General features: G+C 37.1%; 2 protein-coding genes and 1 long non-coding RNA gene across 7 annotated transcripts; 1 reads left to right on the top strand and 2 right to left on the bottom strand.

Moving 5' to 3' along the window:
* Positions 1 to 523: 523 nt before the first annotated feature.
* LOC147503328 (WW domain-containing protein) lies at positions 524 to 7750 on the bottom strand. 3 transcript variants are annotated; one of them, XM_086608044.1, is made up of 10 exons: positions 7513 to 7750; positions 7347 to 7442; positions 6766 to 6893; positions 5155 to 5885; positions 3615 to 4951; positions 2080 to 2159; positions 1875 to 1970; positions 1719 to 1792; positions 1083 to 1215; positions 524 to 721 (listed from the first exon to the last, which is right to left on the bottom strand). In XM_086608044.1, exons 1-10 carry the CDS (start codon positions 7607 to 7609, stop codon positions 629 to 631), a joined length of 2865 nt encoding a protein of 954 aa, XP_086464170.1. In that variant the 5' UTR covers positions 7610 to 7750; the 3' UTR covers positions 524 to 628. The 3 variants fall into 3 exon arrangements, with proteins under 3 accessions (XP_086464170.1, XP_086464171.1, XP_086464172.1); XM_086608045.1 differs by lacking the exons at positions 7347 to 7442; positions 7513 to 7750 and adding an exon at positions 7129 to 7268; XM_086608046.1 differs by lacking the exons at positions 7347 to 7442; positions 7513 to 7750 and adding an exon at positions 7121 to 7238.
* Positions 7751 to 8237: 487 nt separating this feature from the next.
* Positions 8238 to 12159, top strand: LOC147503327 (uncharacterized). 2 transcript variants are annotated; one of them, XR_015221988.1, is made up of 4 exons: positions 8238 to 8499; positions 9994 to 10078; positions 10216 to 10289; positions 11794 to 12159. It is a non-coding gene; the product is annotated as an uncharacterized LOC147503327 (long non-coding RNA). The 2 variants fall into 2 exon arrangements; XR_015221987.1 differs by lacking the exon at positions 8238 to 8499 and having other exon boundaries at positions 9617 to 10078; positions 11794 to 11931.
* A 943-nt stretch (positions 12160 to 13102) lies between these two features.
* LOC147503326 (ribonuclease III domain-containing protein RNC1, chloroplastic-like) lies at positions 13103 to 16791 on the bottom strand. Of its 2 annotated transcripts, XM_086608042.1 has the most exons (5): positions 16391 to 16791; positions 15437 to 15533; positions 15217 to 15351; positions 14596 to 14764; positions 13103 to 13846 (listed from the first exon to the last, which is right to left on the bottom strand). In XM_086608042.1, exons 4-5 carry the CDS (start codon positions 14698 to 14700, stop codon positions 13529 to 13531), a joined length of 423 nt encoding a protein of 140 aa, XP_086464168.1. In that variant the 5' UTR covers positions 14701 to 14764; positions 15217 to 15351; positions 15437 to 15533; positions 16391 to 16791; the 3' UTR covers positions 13103 to 13528. The 2 variants fall into 2 exon arrangements, with proteins under 2 accessions (XP_086464168.1, XP_086464169.1); XM_086608043.1 differs by lacking the exon at positions 16391 to 16791 and having other exon boundaries at positions 15437 to 15564.
* Positions 16792 to 25814: the final 9023 nt, after the last annotated feature.

The following is a 25814-nucleotide window of genomic DNA, read 5'->3' as shown; positions in this document are numbered from 1 at the left end:
AAAGGGGTAGGGGACCTCTAAATAAACCTCGCTTATCAACCAAAAAAAAAAAAAAATCCTACCCATTCACCTTGAGTACGGCAACAGTTGTGATAGAGTTTGGTGGAAGAGAGAATAGAGATATTTATGCCGGCTTTTCAAAAAAGGCATAAACCTCCGGCAAGATGTACAGTGAACTATATGATGATGAGGGTAGTTAAACAGATTGGTTACAGAAATGATGGACCGGAGACGATTTGGTTTCGGATAAAAAGAGAATGTCTTTGACGAATAGTTGATGGATTACTACAACCTCTACATTTCCATGAGATTGTCTTCATATAATAACTACTGGTGACTGGTCTGGTTCAGTCACTAACCAAAGGGGGGTAACTTCTAAAGTAACGAGAACCCAAAATGCTACACAAACCATACACCATAGATATATATTGGTGGTTGGTTTGCGTGTGATCCCCAACATGCTTTCCTGAGAATATAAAATTTTAAGACAACAAAGTTTTTTATCCAAATCAGCACCAGAGCCTGAAACGAATCATGATGTTTCAATTAACCAAACAGCATTGATACACTCACGAATCAGTTCTTCTCGAAAATACACATGAAAAGAAAAAAAATAAAAAATAAAAAACTATGAAACTCTATCTGTGGGCTTGGTCCACGTAGTCTCTGAGGTTATTGTGTTCCCGTAATAAGCTTTTTTCGAAGATTCATCCCAATATGCCTGAAGAACAGCAATAAAAAAGATGTTAGAAGCATTAAATATTATGTTCATGCGGGGGTAAGAGTTCAATCTATGATTTGGGTAGTTTTATCATGTTATGAAACAAATCCCTCCATACATTCTTTGACAACATGCTGGACAGTTCAATCAATGGTCTATATCAAATTGCTGAGATCTAACCCCCAATTCCAGAATCCAGAGGTATAGATATAAGAACACCACCCACACACAGCAGTAAAACCAACCGCAAAATGGAATCCCTCCCAAATGCAAGGGACTCGATCCAAGTCCTCAACCCTCAATAAGTTATAGTTGAAGTTACAATACAAACACAAAAAAGAGAGCCAAATCCTATAATTACCTGCCATCCAGACGGGAGATCTTTAGAGAGTTCAGTCAAATCAGGTGGATGTTTCCCATTCACAAGAGCATCAAATTGAGTTTGCACACTTTCACGGGTTGATTTAGATCTCCTACGCTTCACTCGTTCACGCCTATATCCATATACAAGAGAAGAAATTATGAGATGGTCACACAGATTAAAACAAGTAAAAGGATGATCATTAAGTTGAATGAGTAAATATATAAATCGGAGTCTGCATGATCTACACCGCAGGGAAAACAAAAGGGTGGCATATTGTATCTGAAGAAGAAATGTATCACCTATCCAATTTATGCAATGCAAACATGAAATAATTATCTAAAGAAATGTGAAATTGACATTCAAAACAAAGAACTAGAACATCAGATTAGCTTCCTGGGATTGCATTTCATTCTTCGTTTACAAGACAATACTTCTAGCATGTTGTCTGTTGCTGTTGTTGACAACAAGCACAACAAAGCCTAATGGTTTCCCCATCATATAACAACAACACCAACAACAAAAACAGTAACAATCCTTCTCCGGTCAAGTTGACAAAACATTAAAGGACTAAAATCGAATGTTAGGTTTTCACTTAAAAAATAAATGTTGAAATGGATGTGAAGCGAACTGTACCAGTCACTGCCCAAAGGCTGGAAATTGGCATTATCTTTCGCCTCCCCTGTGGCTATTTGACGTGCTCGCCATTCCTGCGGGATTTTAAACCATTAGAACAAATAAGGTGCGCAAAATGAAACTCCAAAGAACTCAATACAGAGATTATGAAAATACCTCTATTTCCCTTTGCCGCTTCCTCTCCAACATCTCATAAGCATTTTGAGGTTCATCTTCCTCATCCTCCTGCAACTCTTCTTTTGCAGCCTTCCACTGATAACCCAGAACAATCAAATGTATCACAAACTCACATATGAGAGGAAGTAGCTCAAATAAACCCCATAAATTCAACAAAAATAAATTAAAAAAACTAAATGCATACCTTATCCACTAGACTTGAGACCTTCTTGTTTGATCTCAACGTAGGGGCCACTGCAAGTGTTCGTTTCTTGCTGCGCAAAACTGTGAAAGGGGAAAGATTACTCAGAAACGTATATATAGAAATGAAAAGCAAATGATAGAGGTATATCCTGGATTTACTATACTTGGGCATTGTAGTCTCGATAAAGACATGCAGGGAAGAAATCCACCGTCCAGCCCACAGAATCCCATATATAGACCTCATATTTTGTTGTATCAGGTTATATCAAGCATTTGTGTTCATGCTAACGCAATCCAAATGGCCATATAAACAATCGAACTATAGGCATCATTTAACTGTGTTGCTTTGCGTATCTCAGGGTTGTATGTTCATCCCACGTCCACACAAAGGCTATCATAGCTGTGCAGCACTTTAAGGTTCTGTTTTGTTTTACTTGTAAAGTGTATATATATTCATCATACCAACAATGCAGGATGAGATATCCCACTAAAATACATCAAGGGGAAAATTAAAAACCAATAAAAATCTAGGTTACATGGACACGCCATATTTTGAAAAAAATCTGTGTCGGATACGTATCCACGTGTCCGTGTCCGTATCCGTGTTGGACACACACGGACACATATTGTATTTAATTTACCTCGAATTTCTGATTTACCATCTAATTTAATAAATTTATAATTATTAAAAAATTAATTAATTATTCCTATCCGTGTCCCCGTGTCGATCTTCAACTGCTCGCCGTATCCGACACCCCGTATCCGTGTTGGACACCGACACGCGTGCCCGTGTCAATGTAACCTAGATAAAAATACAAGGACAACTCTGTAAAAAAACAAAAAAAAACAACAATGACGACCACCACCAAGAAGCAAGCAAGCAATCCCATCTGAACATTTAAAGGTTCTAGTGCAGTAGTGCAGTAGTGCTGTTAGATCGCTGTTGTGATATTCTTGTAATCAGAGTAGGGGAGAAACAAAAAGTAGGGGCGGTGGGATGTAGCGTTAGCTAGGTTCAGAACCTTTTCATCCCCCCTTTCTCACAAGTATATAGCCCTCTCGTAAACTAGTCTTAAAGAGGGCCATTCATGGGTTATCCAATTTCTTCTTCTTCATTCGTGCAATTCCTACTTCTACGATGATAGAGAAGTACTACATTAAAGGCTTCAATGCATTTTTATTTTACAATTCCCCAAATACCCTCTACAGAACTGTTGGTTAGCTAATATGAAGACAAAGGCGTAATGTGGACATACATCAAAATCCTACATCTTAACCTTAAATTCTGGGATTTCAATCAACTCACTTTAAGAGATTTTTAAAGGTGTTTAATTGCTTCAAGAAAGTTGATCTTTGGCAAGGGATATGGACTGTAAACTCATACATTTAGTTGAGATCTGGGAGCAGACATCCTAATTCCCGAACACATATTAAAGTTTTGGAATGCACATACGACACTCAGTTAATGAAGCCTAGGGGGGAAAATCTATAAGCCTGCATGATATATACAAACTTTTATACTTCCGGTAATCATACCTTTCGCAGAAGCCTTGGCAGCATTAATTGACAAGGCAACAGGACCAGAAGCTCCAGTTGTCAAAGGCACTGGTGCACTGGTTATTGTAGCTTGAATTGTGGTTGAAGGAGGTGGAATCTGCGCAGGCAGTACTTCAGTTTCATGACGAACAGCTAATGCATCAGAATGTCCCTTCAGATTTGGTAATATACTGGACTCAGACTCCTCGAGGCTTTTTAGTGTACTTGTTTGATCAGCAGTTGGATCGTGATAAACCACTGGACCAGATTCATTATAGAACGCAGAAGATTCAAAGCAATTGACTGTAGATCCAGGAGGGACTGTTCCCTCTGGAAGGTTATAATAAACTAAAGGATTGATGGGGTTAACTATGACAGAAGTAGTTTCAGAGTATGTGGTTGGTACCATGTCAAAATACTGGGCTGGTTGGGAGTCAACTGACTGAGTGTAATAGATTGAATTTGGGACTTCAGTTATCATTGACCCATAGTACTCAGGACCAGCAACAGGGTATGATATGTATTGCTCTGTGTATGGAATATGAGGTACTACCTCAGTATATGGTGGCTGTGGGGTGTAAGTAGGAGCAGGAGGATCATCAGGTGGGGGAGGAGGAATCGGTTCGGAATCCGGAGGTGGTGGAGGGATCCAATCTTCATCGGGAAGGGGTGGGACATCATATTCCTTTTCAAGCACAGAGGTTGCCCAATTGTCAGGTGGGTCAGGTTGAATGAAGTGCTGTGGTGGAGAACAACTTTCTGTCCCTAATGCATCACTAGATCTTTGGTTACTAGTCGTAGGTTCATCATCAACTTCCATGTCCACATCCATGTCCTCATCTTCAACAGTAGGAGGTGCAGATTTAAGACCAGTTTCATTGACTTCTTTAACGTGTTGTTTTGCAACATCGCCTAGAGGTCCAGAAAGAGATACAGATGACAAAATCTGTGTGTCATTGACATCATTGAGGTTAGATTTGTCTTCTGCTTCTGCCTGGGTTACTCGCGTATCAACATTGGGAGAAGAGTGAGAGTTCTGAAAAGTAGGAAACACTTCTTCATCCCTGATAGTCAACTCTGAATCTCCTAAAGTGCTCGGCTTTAAGATACTATCACCTCTATAAAGAGAAACTTCAGTTGCCTGTCTAGGCTCAGAAAGCCGAGAAACGTGATCATTAATTGCAAGTTCAAGCACTTTCAGTTTCTCCTCAGAGTGAATCCAAAATGGGAGAAGAGACGAACCATAAGCCAAAAGTGAGTTGAAATCAGAGAGCCTGATTTCAATTTCCGAGATACACTTTGACATCCAATCCAAGCCTTGAAGCTGAATGTCGGACCTGAAACAAAGAAAAACAAAGGAATTGTTCATAATCACACAATTAATAAGAAATTAAATTAGAAAAATAAATGTGAGCACAATCTTAAGCATACAGATGCCTTCTCAAAAAAACACTTTGGCAGTGCTTCTGAAGAAGAAATATGTACTTCTAACATGCAAAGAACAAATAAGAGAAAAGAATAAGGTAGATAAAATTCACACCTTTCCAGATCCTTCAATCTCTGTATCAAACTTTCCGCATAACTGACAAGCTGATTAGGAAGAGCCCACCCTGCCTCGTGTTCATTTTCCATCCGTTTATGATCATCCACGGTTTCAGAACCGACAAATGTTCCAATACCAGTATCTTTTGGTTCAAATCCTACATTTTCATTTACGCATCCTTCATTCTCGATGACTTGAATCCTAGGTTCAGAGTTTTCTTCACCATTAAAAATTACATAGGCACCATTAAACTGATCACCAGCAGCTACACTAGGATATAAATCTGGTTCCCAGTGTAGAGTAGTGTTTGAAGGAGCGATCTCCCCTTCTTCCATAACAAGGGGAACTTTCTGTTCAGTGCCAATCTCGGTTCCCTGAGCGAAAACGGCAGGTACTTCCCATGAAGTCTCACCTGTCTCAACATTCCAATAGTAGTATTGATTGGTCTCTTCGTGCATCACTAGCTTCCACCCAAAAACCACATCTCCAGCAATCTGCATTCCAGAAGTCCATGAGTCAGAGACTTCTGCGGTTGACTCTTTCCCCTTGTGTTGCTCATCCATAGCAACAGTGCCACTTTCCTCAATTTTGTTTCCCGCCAAGTTATTGGCACCATTTGCTTGAGCTGTTTCCTTACACAGCTCCTCTTGTTTGACATGGTGAACAGTTACGCCTTCTTTGATATTGTCCTCCACATTTCCACATGCTCCAACAGAAATATCTTCAATCTGATGAACAAAGAATTTTAAACTTTAATTGAATTATTAATAAACAGAATTTTTCATTTATATAAATATGTATGCTCATAGGTATATGCCCACCACCCCCTTTATGAACCACAAAACAAAATGTTATAATGACATAAAAACTTGTTATGTAGTATTAGTAATAAGAAGCCCTTCCTTAATTATTGTTTACGAAGGATGTAGATGCACTATACATAAACATTAATACCCTTCAGAACATGACGAACGTGTATGAACCCCCTCGTTGATATACCATTTTTTTGTTAACTGAAGGTAATTTTGGCCCTCTTCGAGCATCGGTAACTGTCACGCTACAATAAGCATAAGGTATGTGTAAAGCTGTCCAAGAATGAGAGAGATTTGGTCACAGTATTTTCACACCAAACTCATAACAGTAGTCATGATGATTTAAGGGATTGCACAGTGTTCTCTCTGTAGAGATCCCTTTTACAAAATTTAATCTCCAAATAAGAGCAGAGCCGCAAATTACAAAGTTGCCAAGGATTAGTATGATCAAAAGATGAATTCTGTCATGTTGTAGTACACAGATAACACACCTCTGGGATTGGGATAGAGCTACTGATGGGTCGTGAATAGACCGGTGGGCTTGTGACTGGTTTAAGGAAAAACCAAACTCCAAGTCTGAATTATATCGAAGTAAAGATCAATCAATTAAATTTTGCATTTGAAGTTTTTATTTTCTCTTTTTCTTGAAAAGTAAGTTCTATAGAGAATTGTAGTTGTGATCTTAGGATGGCATAACCATACTTAGCACTTTTCATTTTTTTCCTCAGGGTAATTAATGATTTAACTTAGTCTGTAATGTCTTGTCTGGTGTCCAAATGATATGTAAAATGATCACCTGTCCATATTGGTCGGCTCTAGAAGTCTCATCAGAAGATACATGCATTGAATCTTCACTCGGTTCTTCAGCCGCATCATCATCACTATACTGTCCAAGTAGCAGCAAAGGATTTTCCTGTCGTTTACCTGGAAAACAAAAGGCGTAACTAGTCACGCCACCGTTGAAGCCAGAAAGAATATATAATTGGGTTAAAGCAATTTTAATAAAAGAATGAAACAATGGTAATGTCTGTGAATGCCATATGAACAAAAAAATATTCTAACGTCAAACACACGGCTACCTGTAATGTAATAGAAAATAAAAAGTCAGAAAGCATAAATCATCATATAAAGCAAAAAAAAGACATACATACATACAAACCTCCAGAACGCTTAGCTTAGAGATGCAGCGGGGATCAAAAAAAGGAGACCCTCAGCCAGGCTCCTTCCTCCCTACATAGTTCTAAAATTGGAAAACCCAGCCAAGCAACCAAGCAACCAACCAAAATAATGAATTTGTTTTTTTGCAGTGCATGCAGGCAAGTCTTTGCCTTGGTGACTACATAGCCTGTTTTTTGAACCAAAAATGACGGAACCCACCTGACGAAGAAGATGGTGAGTTGTTGGGTACCCCAACACGATTTTTCTCTTCTTCTTCTTCTTCTTCTTTAACAACAACTCCTTTATTTTCACCACCTACAAATATTCAATCAAAATTATGAAAAGGGTCACGTTTTATTTATGTACAAATTTTGTAAGGAAGTACCAGAAGAAGGTGGTTCGGCAAAGAGATCGAGCTTCACTCTTCGGCCAGCTCCCATTGAAGCCGCCGCCGCAGCACGTCGCTCCTTTCTCTTTCCCATTAAATTCAATCACGTCACTTTGATTGCCCTTGATGCCCACTATAATTACAGCCCGGTGGTTTATTAATTCATCAGTCGTTGGGTTGTCGTCTTGTCGAATTCAATTGCCCCGTAGTATCAATTCGATATATCATGTGCCTGAGTTTAGTGATGGCTTAAAAGAAAAGGTAAAAAAAGTTTCTTAAATTTCACCGGACTTCACTCTTGTGGGCTTTGTGTCACGGGCCTCAATGAGACGCAAAATTAAAGATGTCCCTCTACGCTAATTTGATCTGGCTTCACCTAATCCCCCCTCTACGTTAAGTTGAGTGTTTGGTTCTCATTTTTTCAAAAAATTATTTTTTCTTAAAAAACATTTTTATGAAAAAGTATTTATTTTAAAAGAGGTTTTCTTCCATGCGCATAACCTCCTATGCATTCCAATGTACATCAATCTCAGCCACACATCTAGATTTTTGTTAGAAAAATGAAATTCTAAAGCAAACTTGTTAACCGGAGAAACTGGTTAGATAATGAAACAAGTATAAAAAATACCGAATCTACCCATGATACTAATCCAAGTATCTAAAACAAAAGCAAAAAAAATAACCATCGTACTGACGTACTCTCAGAAATTTTTGAAATTTTTGACTAATCCAAGTATCTAAAACAAAAGCAAAAAAGTAACCATCGTACTCTCTCAGAAATTTTGGACCTTCGGAAAAAAAGGGAATAGTTACGCACTCTCTCTTCGGCAAAGTTATGATTTCTCAACTGAACTCTCTTTTTTCTATTGTTTCCCTCTCTCACTCTCAACTACACAAACTTAAAAAAAAAAAAAAAAAAAAAAAATTAGTTATTGTCTCCCAAGAGAAATCCCTTTCATTTGAAACTGTCAATTACTGATTCAGGTTTGGATACTCGTTTCTTTATATTATGTGTTGAAATTTACTACCTTCTTGTAATATTGGATGATTTTTAATAAGGAAATAATTTTCTTCTTCTTCATTGGATCGAAATTTTGGGTTTTTCCATTACTACCAATTTTGACATTGAAACTAATCGATGCTCCTTGTGGTTAGTTTAGAATTTTCCATTAGTGAAGCAGCTATATTTATCGTAGTTTCTTCTTAAGTTTTTGTGAACTTCATTCCTTTATTTATTCTCGGTTCCAATTTCAGTTTGTCAAACTAGCCTAATGAGAACATATCTTAGCTACATTTTAATTGTTTTAATTGAAATGTAGTTTGATATTTTGATTATAGTGATTGTTCAGCAGTTATTTAGTTTGACAAACATATTAGTTATCTTCGTTTCCTTGTGAATTTTGCCCTTTGTTCAGGGTTGTAAGTTGGGATGCTCATTTTTAGTTACATGTCAGATTATTGTGCTGGTCGTTTAATAACCAATTATTAGCACATTTTGTATTTATTGTAGTGAATAAGTGAATTATAAGCTTCAAAGCCAATGGTCCTATAACTCATTTGGTTAGAGCGTTGGTCTCATGAGCCAAAGAATTAACATATTTTAAAGTTTAGAAGAAAGCATTATAAGCTTGTTCATTGTGTGTCAAGAAAGGTCACATTTCTTCGTTTTGTTGGGAGTTGGGAGTACTTGGGACTATGGTTGTGCATCTACTTCTGATCATATAGTAAATACTTTTGTTAAGACCAAGTCTTCTTCTGTGAAAAAGATTTTTACTTGTTATGCTTGTGGTAGGAAGGGACATCTTGCTTCATATTGTTGGGATAACTTTTGTAGTTATCAAGATCAGGTTTCTTATGGAAGTGGGTATTGGTTTTCTTTTATGTCTTTTCAACAAGAAGTTTATCTTTATTACTTGCTTTCACAGTATGCTAAGACTAAGTTTAATTGGAATAAAAAGACTAAAAAGAGGATGTGAGTACCCTCAGATCTGCCATACAACTTGCCACACCTAGAGGTAAAGCTCATGTTTCTTCAAAGTCTTACAAGACAGGTTGGGTAAGAAGAGATGAACTTGGTCCCCGACCTTGTTCACATGGGTTAGTCTCATTTTTTTTGTAGACCTATGCTTTTATTGTATATTGTTTTTGGTGTCTCCATTCTTTTGTTAAGAGTTTAGGATCATATTTTTTTTCCCTTAGTGTGTTTGCATTCATGCATATTTAGCCTTTTTATTTTTGTGAATGAGTGCATTTAGTTAGGATTTTTATTTTTTATTTTTTCAAAAAAAATTAAATAGAAAAGAAAATTATTGTTTTTGGTTTTGATTGAGTTCACGTGCACATTGTTTTTTTATGGTGGGTTACTTGGTGCGTCTTTTCAAAACCCGACTTCCAATAGAACGAGGAGACTAGTTTTGTACACTTGACTATTGTATAAGTATATTGATATTACTATCTTGCTCATCACGTTCCTATTAGTGATATGGTGACAACAAGTGTGGAATATGCAATCAGCCAGGGTATACAAAGCACACATACCCAGATTTACATCCAGAAGTTGGGGGTAAGTGGTTACATTTACTATCACATAAATTTTTCCGATGCAAGTAACCATATTGCTGAAGAGTTAATATTTGTAAATGTGTTGCACTGGTATAAATTTTGTTTCTTAGTAAGGAAAATGTTATTTGTGTGTATTAGGTCCAAGTGTGGAATCTACAGTCAACCAGGTCATACTAAGCCTTGGTGTACATCGTTGAATCCTCAAGCACAAGGTTAATCGCTTCTTTACAATAATGCTGTTAGGGGATGTAGTTTATCACCGTTGCATCAAGGTTTCTTTTCTCTTTTATGAATCTCTCCCCGGTCATTAACAAAACAAAAATGGTGTGCAACTATTTCTGCTAATTCTAGAGTGATAACCTCTTCACTTTTTGGCTGAAGGGGTTAGGATGTGAATGGTGTGTTTGGCCTTTATCAAATGCCTGGCTTATTTTGTTTGTATTCACCCACTGTCGATGTTGGGGGAGCAGATTGCCACAGCCAAGGGCATACAAACGAGTTGACTCTTGTAGATATTGAAGTACCAAAAATATGATTATAAAGTGAGAAGCTCTTCGCTTTTCATGGCCATCATAAGTACATTACCATCAACGAAGAATACATACAACATTTAAGCTTTTTCTCCAATTCTTTTTGCTTTTGTTTTTGTTTTCTTTTGTTTAGCGAAGAAAAGTTCATAGATTTCAGCAGACCATAACCTATATTCATCGTCTAGATCATACGTTAAGTCCTACCACTGCCTTCTTCCTGCACCTTGGTACTTAATATTTGGATTACTGGAGGTGCATAATACGTACATACTAAAATTATCACCAAGTTAGGCTACATGATTGGAACATCTATAGACCCCACTGTATACATGTGAGAATTCAATGAACTTGAAGCTTGGAGCTTAGTAAACGCAGAGGCAATACCAAGGTGGTGCCTCTGTGCCTCTTATATCTTTACACTACCCTCAACGAATCTGATTTGACTAGGATTCTCATTATATACCTTGCTCCATGCGATATTTCAAGCCTTGTGTATTACCTAATTATTTGTATGTCAGCATGGATAAGATTGTTGTTTGTGTCGCTTTTGACCACTGTTCTTTGAGCTAATGTGGAATTTGAGGGGATGATCAACTTTCCTTGGGATTTCACATTAGCATGTTTTTACATTATATACCTGACCAACCGAAGCACAGCTAAAACTGACAAGGAGTACTTGTTTGAGTCCGTTAACATAGACATAGAAGTGTAAAAGTGTCACTCTGAGAGACAAGGAGTATCTGAATGCTGCTGCAGATGTTGATTAACCTTAAGAAAGACATGCAGTCTGCCCCTAATTAAAATGCTTTAAGTTTTTCAATATTTTCACATTGTTTCTGCACCTTTAATTGGTTCATCCACCACTCCATTTCATGTTAGGAAAACATTGTCTTACTATTGCAGTCGATATTCTCACATCATACCCATATGTAGTTAAGTTCTGATATGATATCAGTTGCCTGTTGCCAATGAATCTAGGTGTGCATATATTCACTTACCTTTTGGAACTAGATGTTTCAAATTTTATTGGAACATGAAATTTTAAGGCACTCCAGTTATATTTGCTCCTTGATGTAACTGCTCTTCTCAAATTTTATTTTCTTTTAAATTTTGATTTTTATGTTGAATGCACAAGTGTATTTACTGCAATGCTTTCTCTAATGGTCATCTTTTCAATTGTTTTCAGAATTGGATCAGGAGGTTGCCCCTGGTTCATAAGTGGTTGATTCGGCATCAGACAATAAAATTGGAAGTGTGACAGCTGGACTTCGGTGTCTGTGGATGTCTTTGTTGAGGGTGGAAGAAGTTTACAAGAGTTCAAGAGTATTGAGTGTCAAATGGCAGGAAGACGTGACCCTTGAGGGCTCAAGGCCATTCATTCGATCATAGTGGTGGTGGCCTGCGGAATGGTTCACATAGCATCAACAACATAGTGTAGCTGCTTTGGATTGTTTTGTGTAGAGGACACATAGTTCTTTAATGTTTAATCTTTCCCAAGCTAGCTTATGCTTTGTACGTCAACTTTGACATCAATAAAATTCCATTAAGTACTGACATTGTTTCAAATGCATGCGTATCTATTTTTACATGATCGTAGTTATTGTTTGAATTACTATCCCATAGATTAATTTTTGTCCCCCATTGTCTTTGTAAGTCTTACGCAACTGAGTGACACCAAACACTTTTCTGAGCAAAACTATAGGAAATTAGCATGATGCGATTCAATTTAGAAGGTCATACATAATTCTCATAAAAAAAATGTAAATATTTCATCTCATACAACCATAAGTGGTTATGATATCTCCACTAATGTGCTTAACTTGGAACTTGTTTATTTAGTTCATTGGTTGCCACTCTAGATCTTTGTATCAATCATGGTCTAATGTTAAATCCTGCTTATGAATCATCAGCCAAATTTATCATATTCATCTTGCTATGTTTGGTTTCTGCTTGATGCAGCCTCATTTGTCTACTAGCCAACTTCTGAGTTTTTTGTTTTTCAGGAGTGATACTTGTCCAATAGTTGATAGTTGTATTTCAGCACTCTTTTGTTGTCCAAGCGTTAGTGGAAAGAGAAACACAAGATTTTTGAAATCTTTATGCAATTCCTTTCCCGAATGACAAATCAAGAGCTGGAAGCGATTAGCAATTTTCTTAATATCTGGATTAACCTCGAATTTCTGATCGCCCTCCTAATGTTTCTTATAGTGCTCACAGAGGCTTTGCAATTTTGCATTGTCGTACGGATTCTGTTGCACAATACTGCCACGCAATCGCTCGTGGCCAAAAACTTTATGGGTACGCAGTCAAAAGTCAAAACTAAGCATTTTACTGTAGTGGAAACCGCTTTTAGTATATAACCAGGTCGTTCAATTATAGGTAGGTGAGTTTAAGGAATGATAATGGATAAAATGGTTGAAGCTGTAAGAACTGATGTGAGAATTCGAACTGGAAGCACAGTACACAATTCCACATAACTTCATCAACCAGAACCACAAGCAAAAGTTTTTGGACTTGCCAATTCTGTTAATGCTAAAGTTAACACACCAGGACATATATAATGCCAGACGAATTTTACAATGAAATACATTGGTTAACACCATGTCTACGTTAGAAATGGCAAATAGCTTAGCTGAAGATACAACTGTATAGTGAAGGACATTAAATAGATGTTGACATCGGTACAATATATAGACCATGACGATTGACGAGAAGTGTCTCCTAAAACTTGAGTTTATCCTAATGAACATCACTCCAAACACTTCCAAAGATTTTAGACCAGCTTTCATCCATCAATAGAGGATTGTCTAGAGCCAAAATCCAGAATTGCAATAAAAGCTGTCATTTGAACTGAATGTGCAACAACAGAGACTTGTGTTCGCCTAGTACATGTGAACCAATTCATTGATAACAAACCAACTTCACACTTCTTTTGGCTGAATTTGCTCGAAGTCAAATACCTCAAACATGAGGCGTCTCACATCTGCCTTCCCATACATGGTGTAAGAGAGTCCATGGATGGCTTGCTGAATAGCAGTGGTGACAGGATTCCTAAGTCTTCGGTTGTGTTCGTACTTGTCCTGGATCTGCTCATCGTAGATGATAAAGCGGTGGAGGTTTTTGTCCCTGAAGTACCTCCCACAGAACTTCTTGAGCAGAAGACGCCGATGCCTCTCCTGTAACCATGTTACAGGAGCATCGATATGCTTCATGAGTAGCTTCTCAGCCATGACAAGATCCTGAATAGAAGAAAAATAGATAAATTTCATATTTGGCTCTTCAATGCTGTTCTGTCTTGTCTTGATTTTCATGAGTGAGGTAGTATTATGGAAATGACTTGGCTAGCTTCAGTAAAAAACTGCAACCTCAGAGTAGAAGTTCTCCATGCAGTGTGATTTTGGGTGGGGAACAGAATAGGTATATAAGCCAAACATGTAATGGTATCCAACATTCCAAATTACATTATTTTTTTGTCTATATAACAGTTCTTGCAACTGGGCTACGAATATGCTTCAATGCAACGCAAAACTTGAGTAAAGTGCTTAAGAAAGGATCGCTGACATGTACCAACGAGGTTAAGTGAATTAGGAAAGACCAAACAATTGAACACTCTTGATCTAGAGGCTAGCTTCTGTCGTGAGGTGAATCAAGCACAGACATGTTGTATGAGGTAAGCAAGGTGCCAGGGAGAGGCATTAAGTTATACTCTTTATTGAGAAGCATCTGTTGTGGTATTGCAAAAATATTCTTACGATGCTCCAAAAAATCGTCAGACGTCAAGTAATGAGACAACACCACTTTTCCAACTTCAGTTGAAGACTACTAAAACTCAGCATGTTGCAAGTGGCTAAAAATGCTTATGATGAATCATAAGGGCTTCAAAGTAGAAAGCCCAAAAGGACAAAATCAACAAATCCTGGAAACATATCTGATATACACCTCTGGACTGCCTAATTATTTTGAAAATTCATATGCAAATCATTCTTACCTCAGCCTCTCGATTATTCAAAATGCTATTTTTCAAGAATGGTGCTTCTGAGGGACTTCTCATCTGTGTCATCTGAGAATACAGTTGTGCTATTGGTATTGGCATCACTGGGGTTCGACACTACCATATCAAAGTCATAATTCAAAATCTTCTTCTCCGACAAACCAAGCTGAAAGTAAATGAAACAGAAAATGAATTTCCTGAAATGGGTCCAATAGTCCATCTGTTTTATACTATTGAAGTACTCATGCTGAATTGTAGGAAGATCCTACTCACGCTATGTACAAAAACTCTATGGATTATACACAAATGGTAGCTTATGACAGTTGCAGTCCGCGATTAGACAATTACTGCATATTTTCATAGAGTCAAATATTCATTTACTTATTACCAAGAAAAAACAAAGGCATATTTTCATAGATAACCTAAGAAAAAATCTACATATGGCTCCCCTGCATATGTGCTAACTGTCTCAGTATGCGATTAGCAGACAACACCAGGTCAATTGGCAGAGCCTGTACATTCCTGTTCTTTTTCAAAAACCAAACAGTACACAGAAGCAGAAAGACCCAACCAAACGTCAAAAAATAAAAAAAAAATCACACGGTTGAAAAAACCAACCAATTTGTCGCCTTCTCCACATGTGAGTCCATAAGTTCAATAGCTCATTGGTGCGTAATGGCTTAACAAGATAATCAGCTGCTCCAAGTTTCAAGCACTTCACAACAACAGAAACCTCATCTTGAGCAGACATCACTGAGCGATTCAAAATGATAAGAAAAGTGAGAATCAGTTCACATACATGCAAAAGATAGAACATACAATATCAAATTGAACTTACTGATGATAGGAATCCTCCGTAATTGTTCGTCGTGCATAATGTACTTTAACAGCTTTAAGCCTTTGGTTACCGAAAGGTCAACTTCGACAAGTATATACTAGAGAAAAGATTAAGAGATGTGGAATCCTCTCAAAAGAAAGAGTTTATAGAAAAGCTTGTATAATAATAAAACCATGGGAAGAGGAGACCACCATAAGAGTAATTGAGAAAATCTTTCTCCAAAAAACTTGCCTCCGTTTTCAGAGCAAAAGACCCATGGACAAACAATAACCAAAGTTGAATGCAAACAGACAAATGGCTTACCAACAAGAATTGATGCCATGCAAATAGTGACCAATATAAATATGCAATGAGATTGTTAAGAATTCTAATGGCAAGGGCAAAGCGTCTCATTAGCCACCCTTATCTCAATTACATAAATCCTATAGTGCCATTCTACAAGCCCAGTCGGAGAGATACTAAGAGATAAAGTCAGCCAATATGATCTTGGCTTTCACGACAAAAGCCAAACTCATTGTACAGGTAATAAGATAACAAATCCAAAAGCAAAATTCCAAGACTGTAGCTCAGTTCACTACTTTGTTCAAAAATCTAAATCCAAATAAAGGATAAAGTATGTACATCATAAGGTTATTACCCTTAAGGTTATTCTTCATAAGGTTATTACCCTACAGGAGAAAGTATGTACATCATACATTCAAAAGGGAAGTTGAACGACCGCTACTTCAAAAGGATAATAAACATTTCCAATAGAATATATCTAGAATACTATAGTCCATACTACGTCTTGGTTGGCAATACTAATCACGTTACTTAGATTAATTTCATAAATGCAACATCCTAGGACCTACATCCTTTCACTAAATCAACTACAAAGACTCTGTAACATAAACCCCTGCAATGTTGGTGAAACCGTGAAACAAAGATGGGTATTCTTTTGACTTAAAAACATACCACTGGATTCGTATTGCCTTGATGTAGAGGAAGCTCCAAATTCCTCCAACTGTCTTTGGCTCTCATCAACAAGTGTATTCTCCATATCGACTTTTTCTGTCTAACAAACAGTAAAAGGGGAATAGTTCAAACAGTTAACATGAGCTTTCAAAAACAAACTCCATTTCCAGTTGATAGAAAACTAATTATAGCAAAGAACTCTACGTTGCCCTTCAAGTCAGTATTTAAGGCATAATCTTAAAGGTATTCATCAATCGAAGATGATCAATGAAAAAAATTAAGTAATCTACATTGCAACAGATATGAAAAGAAGCGGGATGGAGAAACAAACAAACAGTTGACTGTTGATGGTTGATAATAAATGGAGCGGAAATAGAGAATGTGGAGATCCATTCGAAAGTGGAGGGGGGAAACACGGTGATCGTGGGTTTGGACTTGGTGTGTGAGTGTGTGACCGTGTGGGGATCGTGGGTTTGGACGTGGTGTGTGGGGAAGCCGGGAAGATAAATTCTTCAAATTTTATGAAGTTTTGAAATTTTGAAAATTCCGATAAACTGAAACAAAATTAAAAATTGTACTTCATCCAAAATGTGGTCAATGCCCCACACACACACACACACACCAAACCCGAAATATATCAGTCAATATTGATATTTCAGAGATTCCATCTTTTTTTAAATAGTTAAAATTTCGATATATATCATTATATTGCTGATATATTGCCGATATATAACGACATATGTCAGAATTATCTGTCAACAGTCAATATAATCGGTCAAACAGTCAACAAGTCAATCGATATATATCAAATATATCAGATATATTGCTAATACATATCGATCCAAGTCAATCGATATACATGATTTCCATATCGTGTACTCATATTCCGATATATTGATATATCGGACGATATTTTCGACCTTTGTTGAAGAGAAAAATAACTAAGTTAGGGGTTCAATAACGTTTTTATTTTACAATTTTTGGTTTAGGAGGGAAGTAAAATCAGCTTATGTGTTTGCTCAATAACCCCAAATAGATATGAACAATGATTGTTAATGAATGAATAGTGACTTTCATAACTTCATGTTAAGGTATGAGCGGTGATTGTTCATACTCATATTGAGGTATGAACACTTATTATTCATACCTAAAATAAGTATGAACAATGAGTCTTCATATAAACAATGATTGTTCATAGCTCAGGTTGAGGTATGACTCCCTCCCCCCCAAATATGTATTAACAATCATTATAGGTAGGAACAGTCATTGTTCATACTCATAGCTCATGTTGATGTATAGTATGAACAATGAGTGTTCACAGCTCATTTCGTCCTTAAATGTGGAGATTGGGTTTGTGAGTGATTATAAAAAAAAAAAAAACATATCCTTAAGACTGGACAATACCATGGTGGTTTCTCAAGCTTGTTGATTGCATTGCTAGCTCTGGTAGAGTCAGATTCCAATTCAACCGCTTTATCGCCTTCTTCAATACATCAACCTAAGTATATATACTTCAATAGCTTTTAACTCTTGCAAGTAGTTCTTTATGTCTTTTACCTTCTTGTTATAGACAATTGAGGCTGGCTTAGATGTTTGTTGAAATCTTCTAGCATTTTTTTCCTTCCAAATTAAATGTCGTCCACTGAAGCTCAGATAAAGACTTTATATCTCTCTCCTGTAATGACAAATATCCCGGATTTGAAATAAATTTTTTCCGATTTTGCATTTTATGTCGTTTTGGTCATTGCTCATATCTTATGTGATGTATGAATAGTGATTGTTCATACCCAAATAGGTTACCATACTTCATACCATAGTACAAAATATCGGGGATATGGCAAATATCGATTCTGGTTTATGGATATGTATCGTGGATATATCCCCTTCTTTGGGGATATTTGACATTGTTTCATATGCAAATATCGTGGATATATCCAAAATATCGACAAATATCATGATATATAATTTATATTTATTTGAAATATAATGGTAAATATTAAATAAAATTGTTACATACACAAAATATCGCCAAATATCTATAAATATCGCAAAAAATCTCAAAATATCGATAATATCACTGATTTTTGTAGTTGTAAATATCTTTAAGCATATCGCGATATTTACTTATCATTTGCTAAAATCTCGATATATATCGCAATATATCACGATATATCGTGATATTTTGTACTATGCTTCATACACTATGTTGATGTATGAACAATGATTGTACGTACTCCAATATGTGTTCTTATTGATTATACATAATGTTAAGGTATGGACTTATGAACAATGATTGTTCATACTCCAATATGTGTTCTTATTGATTATACATTATGTTAAGGTATGAACTTATACATTATGAACAGTGATTTCTCATAACTCATGTTAAGATATGAACAGTGATTGTTTATACTCATATTGAGGTATGAATGAGTATGAACAATGATTGTTCATACCCCAAATAGCTATGAACAATGAGTATTCATATAAACAATGATTGTTCATAGCTCTGAGGTATGACACCCCTAAATAGGTATGAACAATCATTATAGGTATGAATAATCATTGTTCGTACTCATAGCTCATGTTGATGTATAGCTCATTGTTCGTACTCATAGCTCATTGTTTGTGAGTGATTATAAAAAAAATCATATCCTCTAGAGTTGTTTTGAAACGAACTTGTGCCCTGGGGCTAATTTATTGTATTTATAATATATTGCCTAGTCGACAGGTTTTGTTTGTTTGTTTTAAAAAAAAAAAAAATTTAAACAGTAATGCTACACTGACCAACTTATTTGACCTACTATTTGAACCTACTGATGTGTCAAAAGTCCTAATCATTGATTTACATAGAGATATGTGTCTGTGTGTATTGCAATGCAAACCAACTTCATACAAATAGTGAGTTCAATAGTCCGTGAGTGGAGCGAACATTTTGGGAGAAGGGGGGTTATGCGGACAAAAACCAACTTGGTTGGTTTCTGTCTGTCTGTCTTCATCTCTTCCCTTATGTTTTTTCTCTTCGTCTCTCTCACTCTCCTTTTTCCTCTCCCCCTCCAGACACTCTAAATCTTCACTCCTCCTTCTCCATCTCCACTCCTCTATCTTCCTCTCCCACTCCGCTCACCCCCACTGCTTAGCAGTATACTAGTAGATCTAAAAAGTAGGTCCGTGTAGTCAAGTAAGCGGAGCGAACGATCTTAGGCCGGGTGGGGGGTACGTGGCCCAAAATATCACTTGGTTGGTTTCTGTCTGTCCTAATTTCTTTCTTGCACAAACTTTGCGAATTTCTCCTCGCTCGTTCATAACCGATAACCGATTGGAGGAGGAAGACCAACATCTCGCTTCTTTGAAGTAGAAAGACGAAGAATCAGTTGCATACGAACAACAACTCAGTAGCAGAGGGTCAACGATAGGTTGAAGGAGAAAGACAAACCAGGTAAATCTCCACTATGATTGTTTAAAACTTAAGGTGTTGTTCTTAGACTTTGCTTCTTCAATTTCAATTCGATTTTTCGATAGCTTCCTCTAGGTATGAAGTCACCTAAATGGGGAGTCTTTGGTCCTGAAATTGATAATACTGTTTAAGATTGAGAGAAGGCTACAATTGAACTTATACAGTTAGTATTTTTCTCTCACATCAATTATTGTTTTGTTCTTGCATATTCAATATTCTTATTCCAAGAGCAACTGGGGTACCGAAAGTGATCCTTCATCCTTCATTCAAAGGCTACCACAATGGGAACTGATAAGTATAAAATGGATAATTTACCTATGAAATGAACTATGAATTCACAACGTAAGTAAACTATAACTATTCTTTTACGAGTCTATTATCAAAGTTTCTACTCTCGATGCGAATTGCACTAAGTGGAGTAGGAAGTTCGTTCCACTCCTAGTTCTCTAGCACGGATTGTTCTCTAAGTCTAAGAAATCAGTCTTAAGTCAATGAGAGCTTTACGAAATATTAAACTACGATACTTAATTAAGATGATTACTAGAAATTAACTACAAATGCTATGGAAATACTATTGTTTGACTCTAGATAAAGGAATTAGAGGGGAATTGAATCCACCTCGAATCCAACTTAATGACCTAGTACAGATTGTGGTATCTCGATTCAGATGCGTTTTCACGCAAAAGAATTCGAGTCTAATCCCTAGTGTTCATGGCATTTCTACCAAGTACTAACTAGCATGTGAGGTAAGCCCACCCATTCTCATGGCTTAAACGCGACCTTCTAGAGTGGAATAGATGCTACAACGTTTCTATACTAAACAACTAAGGTTTCATCAAGGCTTCATCAACCCCTCTAATGGAGGTTTAGCCTTGAATCATCAATCTAACATTTCCCATTGAATCTAAACTAAACATAATGTAAGAAATTTAGATTTACTTAATTTGAACAATAATGAATCTAATTTAATGGTTTGGAATGAACTAGAAACAAGAATTGAAATTAGATCTAGAATGGAATTGACAAAATTCAAACTTGATAAAAATACTACTTTATTTATCTAATCAATCAAGAACAATGATTCAGAGATTTAATCTAAAACAAGAATTTAAATGGAGCTAAAACTTAATTTAATTAAATAAACTAGATCTAGAATTCTATATCTTAATTTAGGTCTAACTAGCTACCATTAACAAAGAGCTAAGCTTTTGTTTTTATACATCCAGATCCAAAATTCGTGCATGGGCTTGGAGCCATGTTTTGGGCCAGAGAATCAGGCCCAAAACCCAATTTCTTTCAGTCCAAAAAGGCCTCTTCAGCTGCAGTTGGCTTCCACAGACTTTTCGTCCACTTCTGCTCCTCTGATTGGGTCAAGGCTTGGACCATTGCAAAGCTCTTTCCGAGCCGGTCGTTTTGACATAAGGTAGGCCTCAATCCGAGGTCTGAGTCCAAAGATATGGCATTCGGAAGTTCTGATGACTTTTGCTCCTTTATCTCGCTAAAGTGGCACATTTTCAAGATAATGGACTTTGAAGCCTGAAATGCATAAAAACACGTAATCAGTATTAACTCTTACTTATTATTCACATAATTGGTCTAACAGTATGATTATTAAGGGGTTAAAACTACAGTTTTGGGCTCTTATCAAACCACCCCCAAACAGCATTTTGCTTGTCCTCAAGCAAATATGAGAAATTAGAATAAGTGACCAAAAATGGAGTTCTACCTAATCTCGTTTCGCTGAGTGCGATTGCATTGACCATATGCAACAAGGCCTTAAACCACTAGGAATTCCCTAGTGGACGAGTTATAGCCTCGTGAGAGTTTTCCAGTGAAGGTACTCACAAACTTCATCTATACTACAACGACTAAGAAATAAAACTATTGTTTTCTCCTTCATGTCTCAACTATCTATACATCTCACTAGCAATTACATAAGAATAACCCAGTCAGAACCCTAAGCTAATATATGCATAATAATCAATCATCTAAAATACACATATAACAATGAGTAATACTATGAAATGTAATAGCAGTCCGTTTTAAAAAACTTCGAATAAGCGTCCTTAAGTAGGTCCTCACATAGATGTCAAGACAAAACCACTCTGATTTTTCCACTCAAGTTTAAGCTACTCTAAATTGTGCAAGTGGGCACACTTTACCTTACAATCTCAATGACAAACAAGGAAGTTCGGAGTCGATCAAACACATCCGCCACTTACTATCACACTAACCTATTCCTAATTGAGCTAGAGGTCTTTATTAGGTGTCATGAGGGGATTAGGAGATGGTTTAAGAAGGAAGGAAATGGATATTCTAGAGGACAAGTCTGAGATAATAGAGTCTTCATATTATGTAGCTAGAGAAAACCTTGTTATTTACCTTTGCTTCTACACTTTGTTTCCATCCTTAGCCATATTTTTCTTTTTCTTTTCTTTGGCCTTTGACTCCCTTTTATTCTATTTTTTTTTTGGATTTTTTTATTTATTTTATATATATATATATATATATATATATATATATATATATATTTTTTTTTTTTTTTTCTTTTCTTTGGATGGAAACTTCTTTTCTTTATTTTCTGAAGCAACTAACTAATTTTTGTTTACACAGGTTTTTCTCTTCTTCCTCATTCTATTCTCAGACTTATTCTAAATTGGGTAGGTTGATTTTTTTTTTTTATTTTTATTTTGTTTTGTTTTTGTAACAGGGTAAAGGAATTGTGGTTTATGGAAGGCTAAAGAAAGGCTCAGAGGGGCGACTAGCGGAAAATAATTCATAGGTTTGACTTTCTGGCTATATCGATCCAAAGAGGGCCTAAATTCTCGCTTAGGATATGGCATAGTGATCAAGCAAGTGGACGTGTGATTTTCTATCCGGATTTTACTTCTCCCTTGTGTCATTTCTCAAATGTTTTCGCTCATATAAGGCTTTAGGCTATATTCTCACGGGATTTGTAGAATAAGTAATCTAGCCTAGATTTCAGAAACTTACTGCTAACAATCATAGATACTCATGTAATAAATTTATAGATAGATGCAAAGATTATTACGTACATATTAACCTAAGTTTCTAACTATTATTCTGATGCAAAAGCTACGTGAGACTTCTAGATCGTTAAAAGCATGGAGAAAGAAAACAATACCAATATTCCTAAGTGTATAGCATACTTTTTATTTATATTTTTTTGAGTTTTTGAAATTTTAACTAGAAAACAAGTGCATATTATACATATCTATATCCTAACAGATGCCTTAATTACACGTGTTTCTATGCCCCCCCCCCAAACAAAAAGCATGCTTTGTCCTCAAAGTATTTAAATAAAGAGTGTAGGAAAATACCATGGAAACGCGTGAAATTCTGGAACATCTGCAAAACAAGGTTAGAACATACTAATATAGGAAATACAAAAACTGACGCAACTCTATAAGAGTTCCACCCATTATGGGGTTAGCAGTAATGAAATTGCTTGGGACATAAGCGGACACTAACTTAACTAAAACTTACCGCACCCCGGCAGTTACTTCGCCATCATCCTCTTCTATAAGAGGTTCTTTTTCGATCCCTGCCATGCCATAACAACTTGCCATGCCTTCCGTCGTGTATCATCAACTAGTGCTAACCTCTCTAGTGTTATTTGGTCCGATGGGGTGTAAGGGGGCAACCAAATGTGGTTGCACCGCCATCCCGACCAAGTCATGGTTCGGAATGATCTTACCACCACGATTGGTGGGTCTCATGATTTCGACCCTTTTCCCAATCTGCGGTAATCGCGGTACTGAGAATATGGGGTAAGCGCGTATAAGGCTGACAAACCAAGACAGGCATAAGAAGGTACTTATGCCCTCAAGGTATGGGCTCGTTTCGTGAGTAGCAACTAAAACTTCGGGGAATGTCATACCTCCGACGCCCCTCGCCTAAAGCAAGGAAAACGTCACCACCGGGTATTATTGGCGTATAAACCGCCGTTTCCTAGAATGTTCATCATGATGAACAACATGGTTAATGCCTACATTCGGTGATAGGCTACTCGTATGCGATGTTATATTGGTCTTGGTCCATGATACGAAATACCCCTCCTCCATAATACTCATGGAAATAGGCATATTCATATAGGTATGAGTTATCTGTCATATATCCCCACGTGTGCATAGGGTCAGGTAATGGCAATCCCGAAACCAAAGCTATCACGTGCTTACTGAATTCCATAGTCTTACCATCAATAGCAAGGGTAAATTTTTGTTCTCCTTCTTGGGTACAAGAAAAAGTAATATTATTATAGAAGAATTCAGTTAGCTTAGGTGAAAAAGAATCGTCATCACTCACCAGAAGATGCCGCCATCCTAACTGCAAGATCCGCTCGCGGAACGATGCGCCATAGGTATAGGTTCCCATCAAGTCTTCAAATGACTGTTCAGGAATCACTATAGGTGGTGTCATCTCTAAACTACTCTGTAGAACAGCTGCGAAATCTGGAAGAAACTCCGAAAATCGAAAATTCCTGTGATTACTAAAAAGAGGCTGGCGCTATCTTTGGTTTTGGCGGCTTTGGTTTTTGGAATTCTGAGTTTGCGCGGTCGCGCTTCTACTTGGCGCTGGCGCGCTTCGGTTAAGTTTTCGATTTCGATTTGTTTGAGCTGGTGGCGCTTACTCTGTGGCGCTGGGCGTTCTAGTGATTTTCGATTTCTGAAGATAATAGGGCGAAGTCGCTCTGCTTGAAGCGGCGGCTTCGAGGTGCGTAAATCGAATTTCTAAGAAGAAAAACAAGAAAAAACTAGAAAAAGGGCTGGAGTGAAAAGTGAAAGATGATTGTGGGGTGTAGTGTGGGTTGTGAGTGTAGTATGATGGAAGTTTAAATAGGTTCTGGGTTTCCAAAACGAATCGGCAAGTTGCCAAATTGTTTTAAGGCAATTTCCGGAAATAGGAAACTACCAAACCCAAAAACGGAAACTAACCATGTCTTTGATTTCCTAACAACCCTGGTATCTTTTAAACTTGGTTTAGAATATTAACTTCTAAACTCTCCTACATATCATGCTACCGCTACAAAAAAATCATAGATATGCCGGTATCGGCCTAATTTTCAACTTTTACTCCAAGACAACTATACGAAAGATAATCAAAATAAATTATATTAAAATAATATGAAATCCAAGCAATCGAAAATTAACAACTTAATACTCAATCTAACTACTGAAATAAAATTCCACTAACAAAACAATAAAACAATGTAATTAAAGGACACATAACCGATGGTGCACACCTAGGCGTGGAAGAAGATGGTCCCCGAGATGGAGACTGGCTGTGGTGGTGACGAATGGCTTGAGCCATCCGGCTGGCTGGGCGACGACGCTCATGCCTCTCGGACTTCGGTGAGAGAGACTCATCCACGAAAGTGGCATGCGTCAGTAGCATCTATATCTGAACAAGCTACCGCGGCTTCCATCTCGATCTTGAGTACGGCATAATTGGGGCTTGGTGATTATTGTGGATAACCTCCATGTTAGACAAGATATCGCCCGACCCTTTACGAGCATTTCAACTATCGTCGAAGGTTCGTTTGCTTATTTCAAGCACGATTTGTCTATGTCTAATATCTTCACAGATATGATAATCGCATCGCAAAACCAGTTTGCGGCATTATCAATCGCTCTAAATTAGAAGTATGACTATCAAAATTATCCTCAACCAACCATGTCATATCTTCCCCTACATTATCCGATTTCGACTTCCTTCTCTGCGGACAACGGCCACGTCTTTTGGATGCATTCCTTATAAATACTTCGCATTAGAAGGCAATTTGATCTTAATAGGAGCAGATCTAGCGGCGGCTCTAAATGAGAGCATAATCTTAGTGATCAATACGGGAAAGAGGCCAGCTGCTTTCCCACTCCTCTAATCACATTCAAAATTAAATCAAGGATGCAGAAATTATACTCCTTCGTTTGCAAATTCCAGAGAACGTCG

Source organism: Coptis chinensis, chromosome 4 (genome assembly GCF_015680905.1).
Source record: "Coptis chinensis isolate HL-2020 chromosome 4, ASM1568090v1, whole genome shotgun sequence".
NCBI lineage: Eukaryota > Viridiplantae > Streptophyta > Magnoliopsida > Ranunculales > Ranunculaceae > Coptis > Coptis chinensis.
The sequence above is the reverse complement of the archived record's forward strand: the minus strand, read 5'-3'. Positions and strand labels throughout refer to the sequence as shown.

Coding starts and splice junctions, on each gene's coding strand:
- LOC147503326 (XM_086608042.1), bottom strand. CDS start 14,700: ATGCCAATACCAATAGCACAACTGTATTCTCAGATGACACAGATGAGA. Junction 13,847..14,595: donor TGAATAATCGAGAGGCTGAG/GTAAGAATGATT, acceptor TCTTCTATTCAG/GATCTTGTCATGGCTGAGAA.
- LOC147503328 (XM_086608044.1), bottom strand. CDS start 7,609: ATGGGAAAGAGAAAGGAGCGACGTGCTGCGGCGGCGGCTTCAATGGGA. Junction 6,894..7,346: donor CTCACCATCTTCTTCGTCAG/GTGGGTTCCGTC, acceptor TTTGTTTTCCAG/GTAAACGACAGGAAAATCCT. Junction 722..1,082: donor ATCTCCCGTCTGGATGGCAG/GTAATTATAGGA, acceptor GCTGTTCTTCAG/GCATATTGGGATGAATCTTC.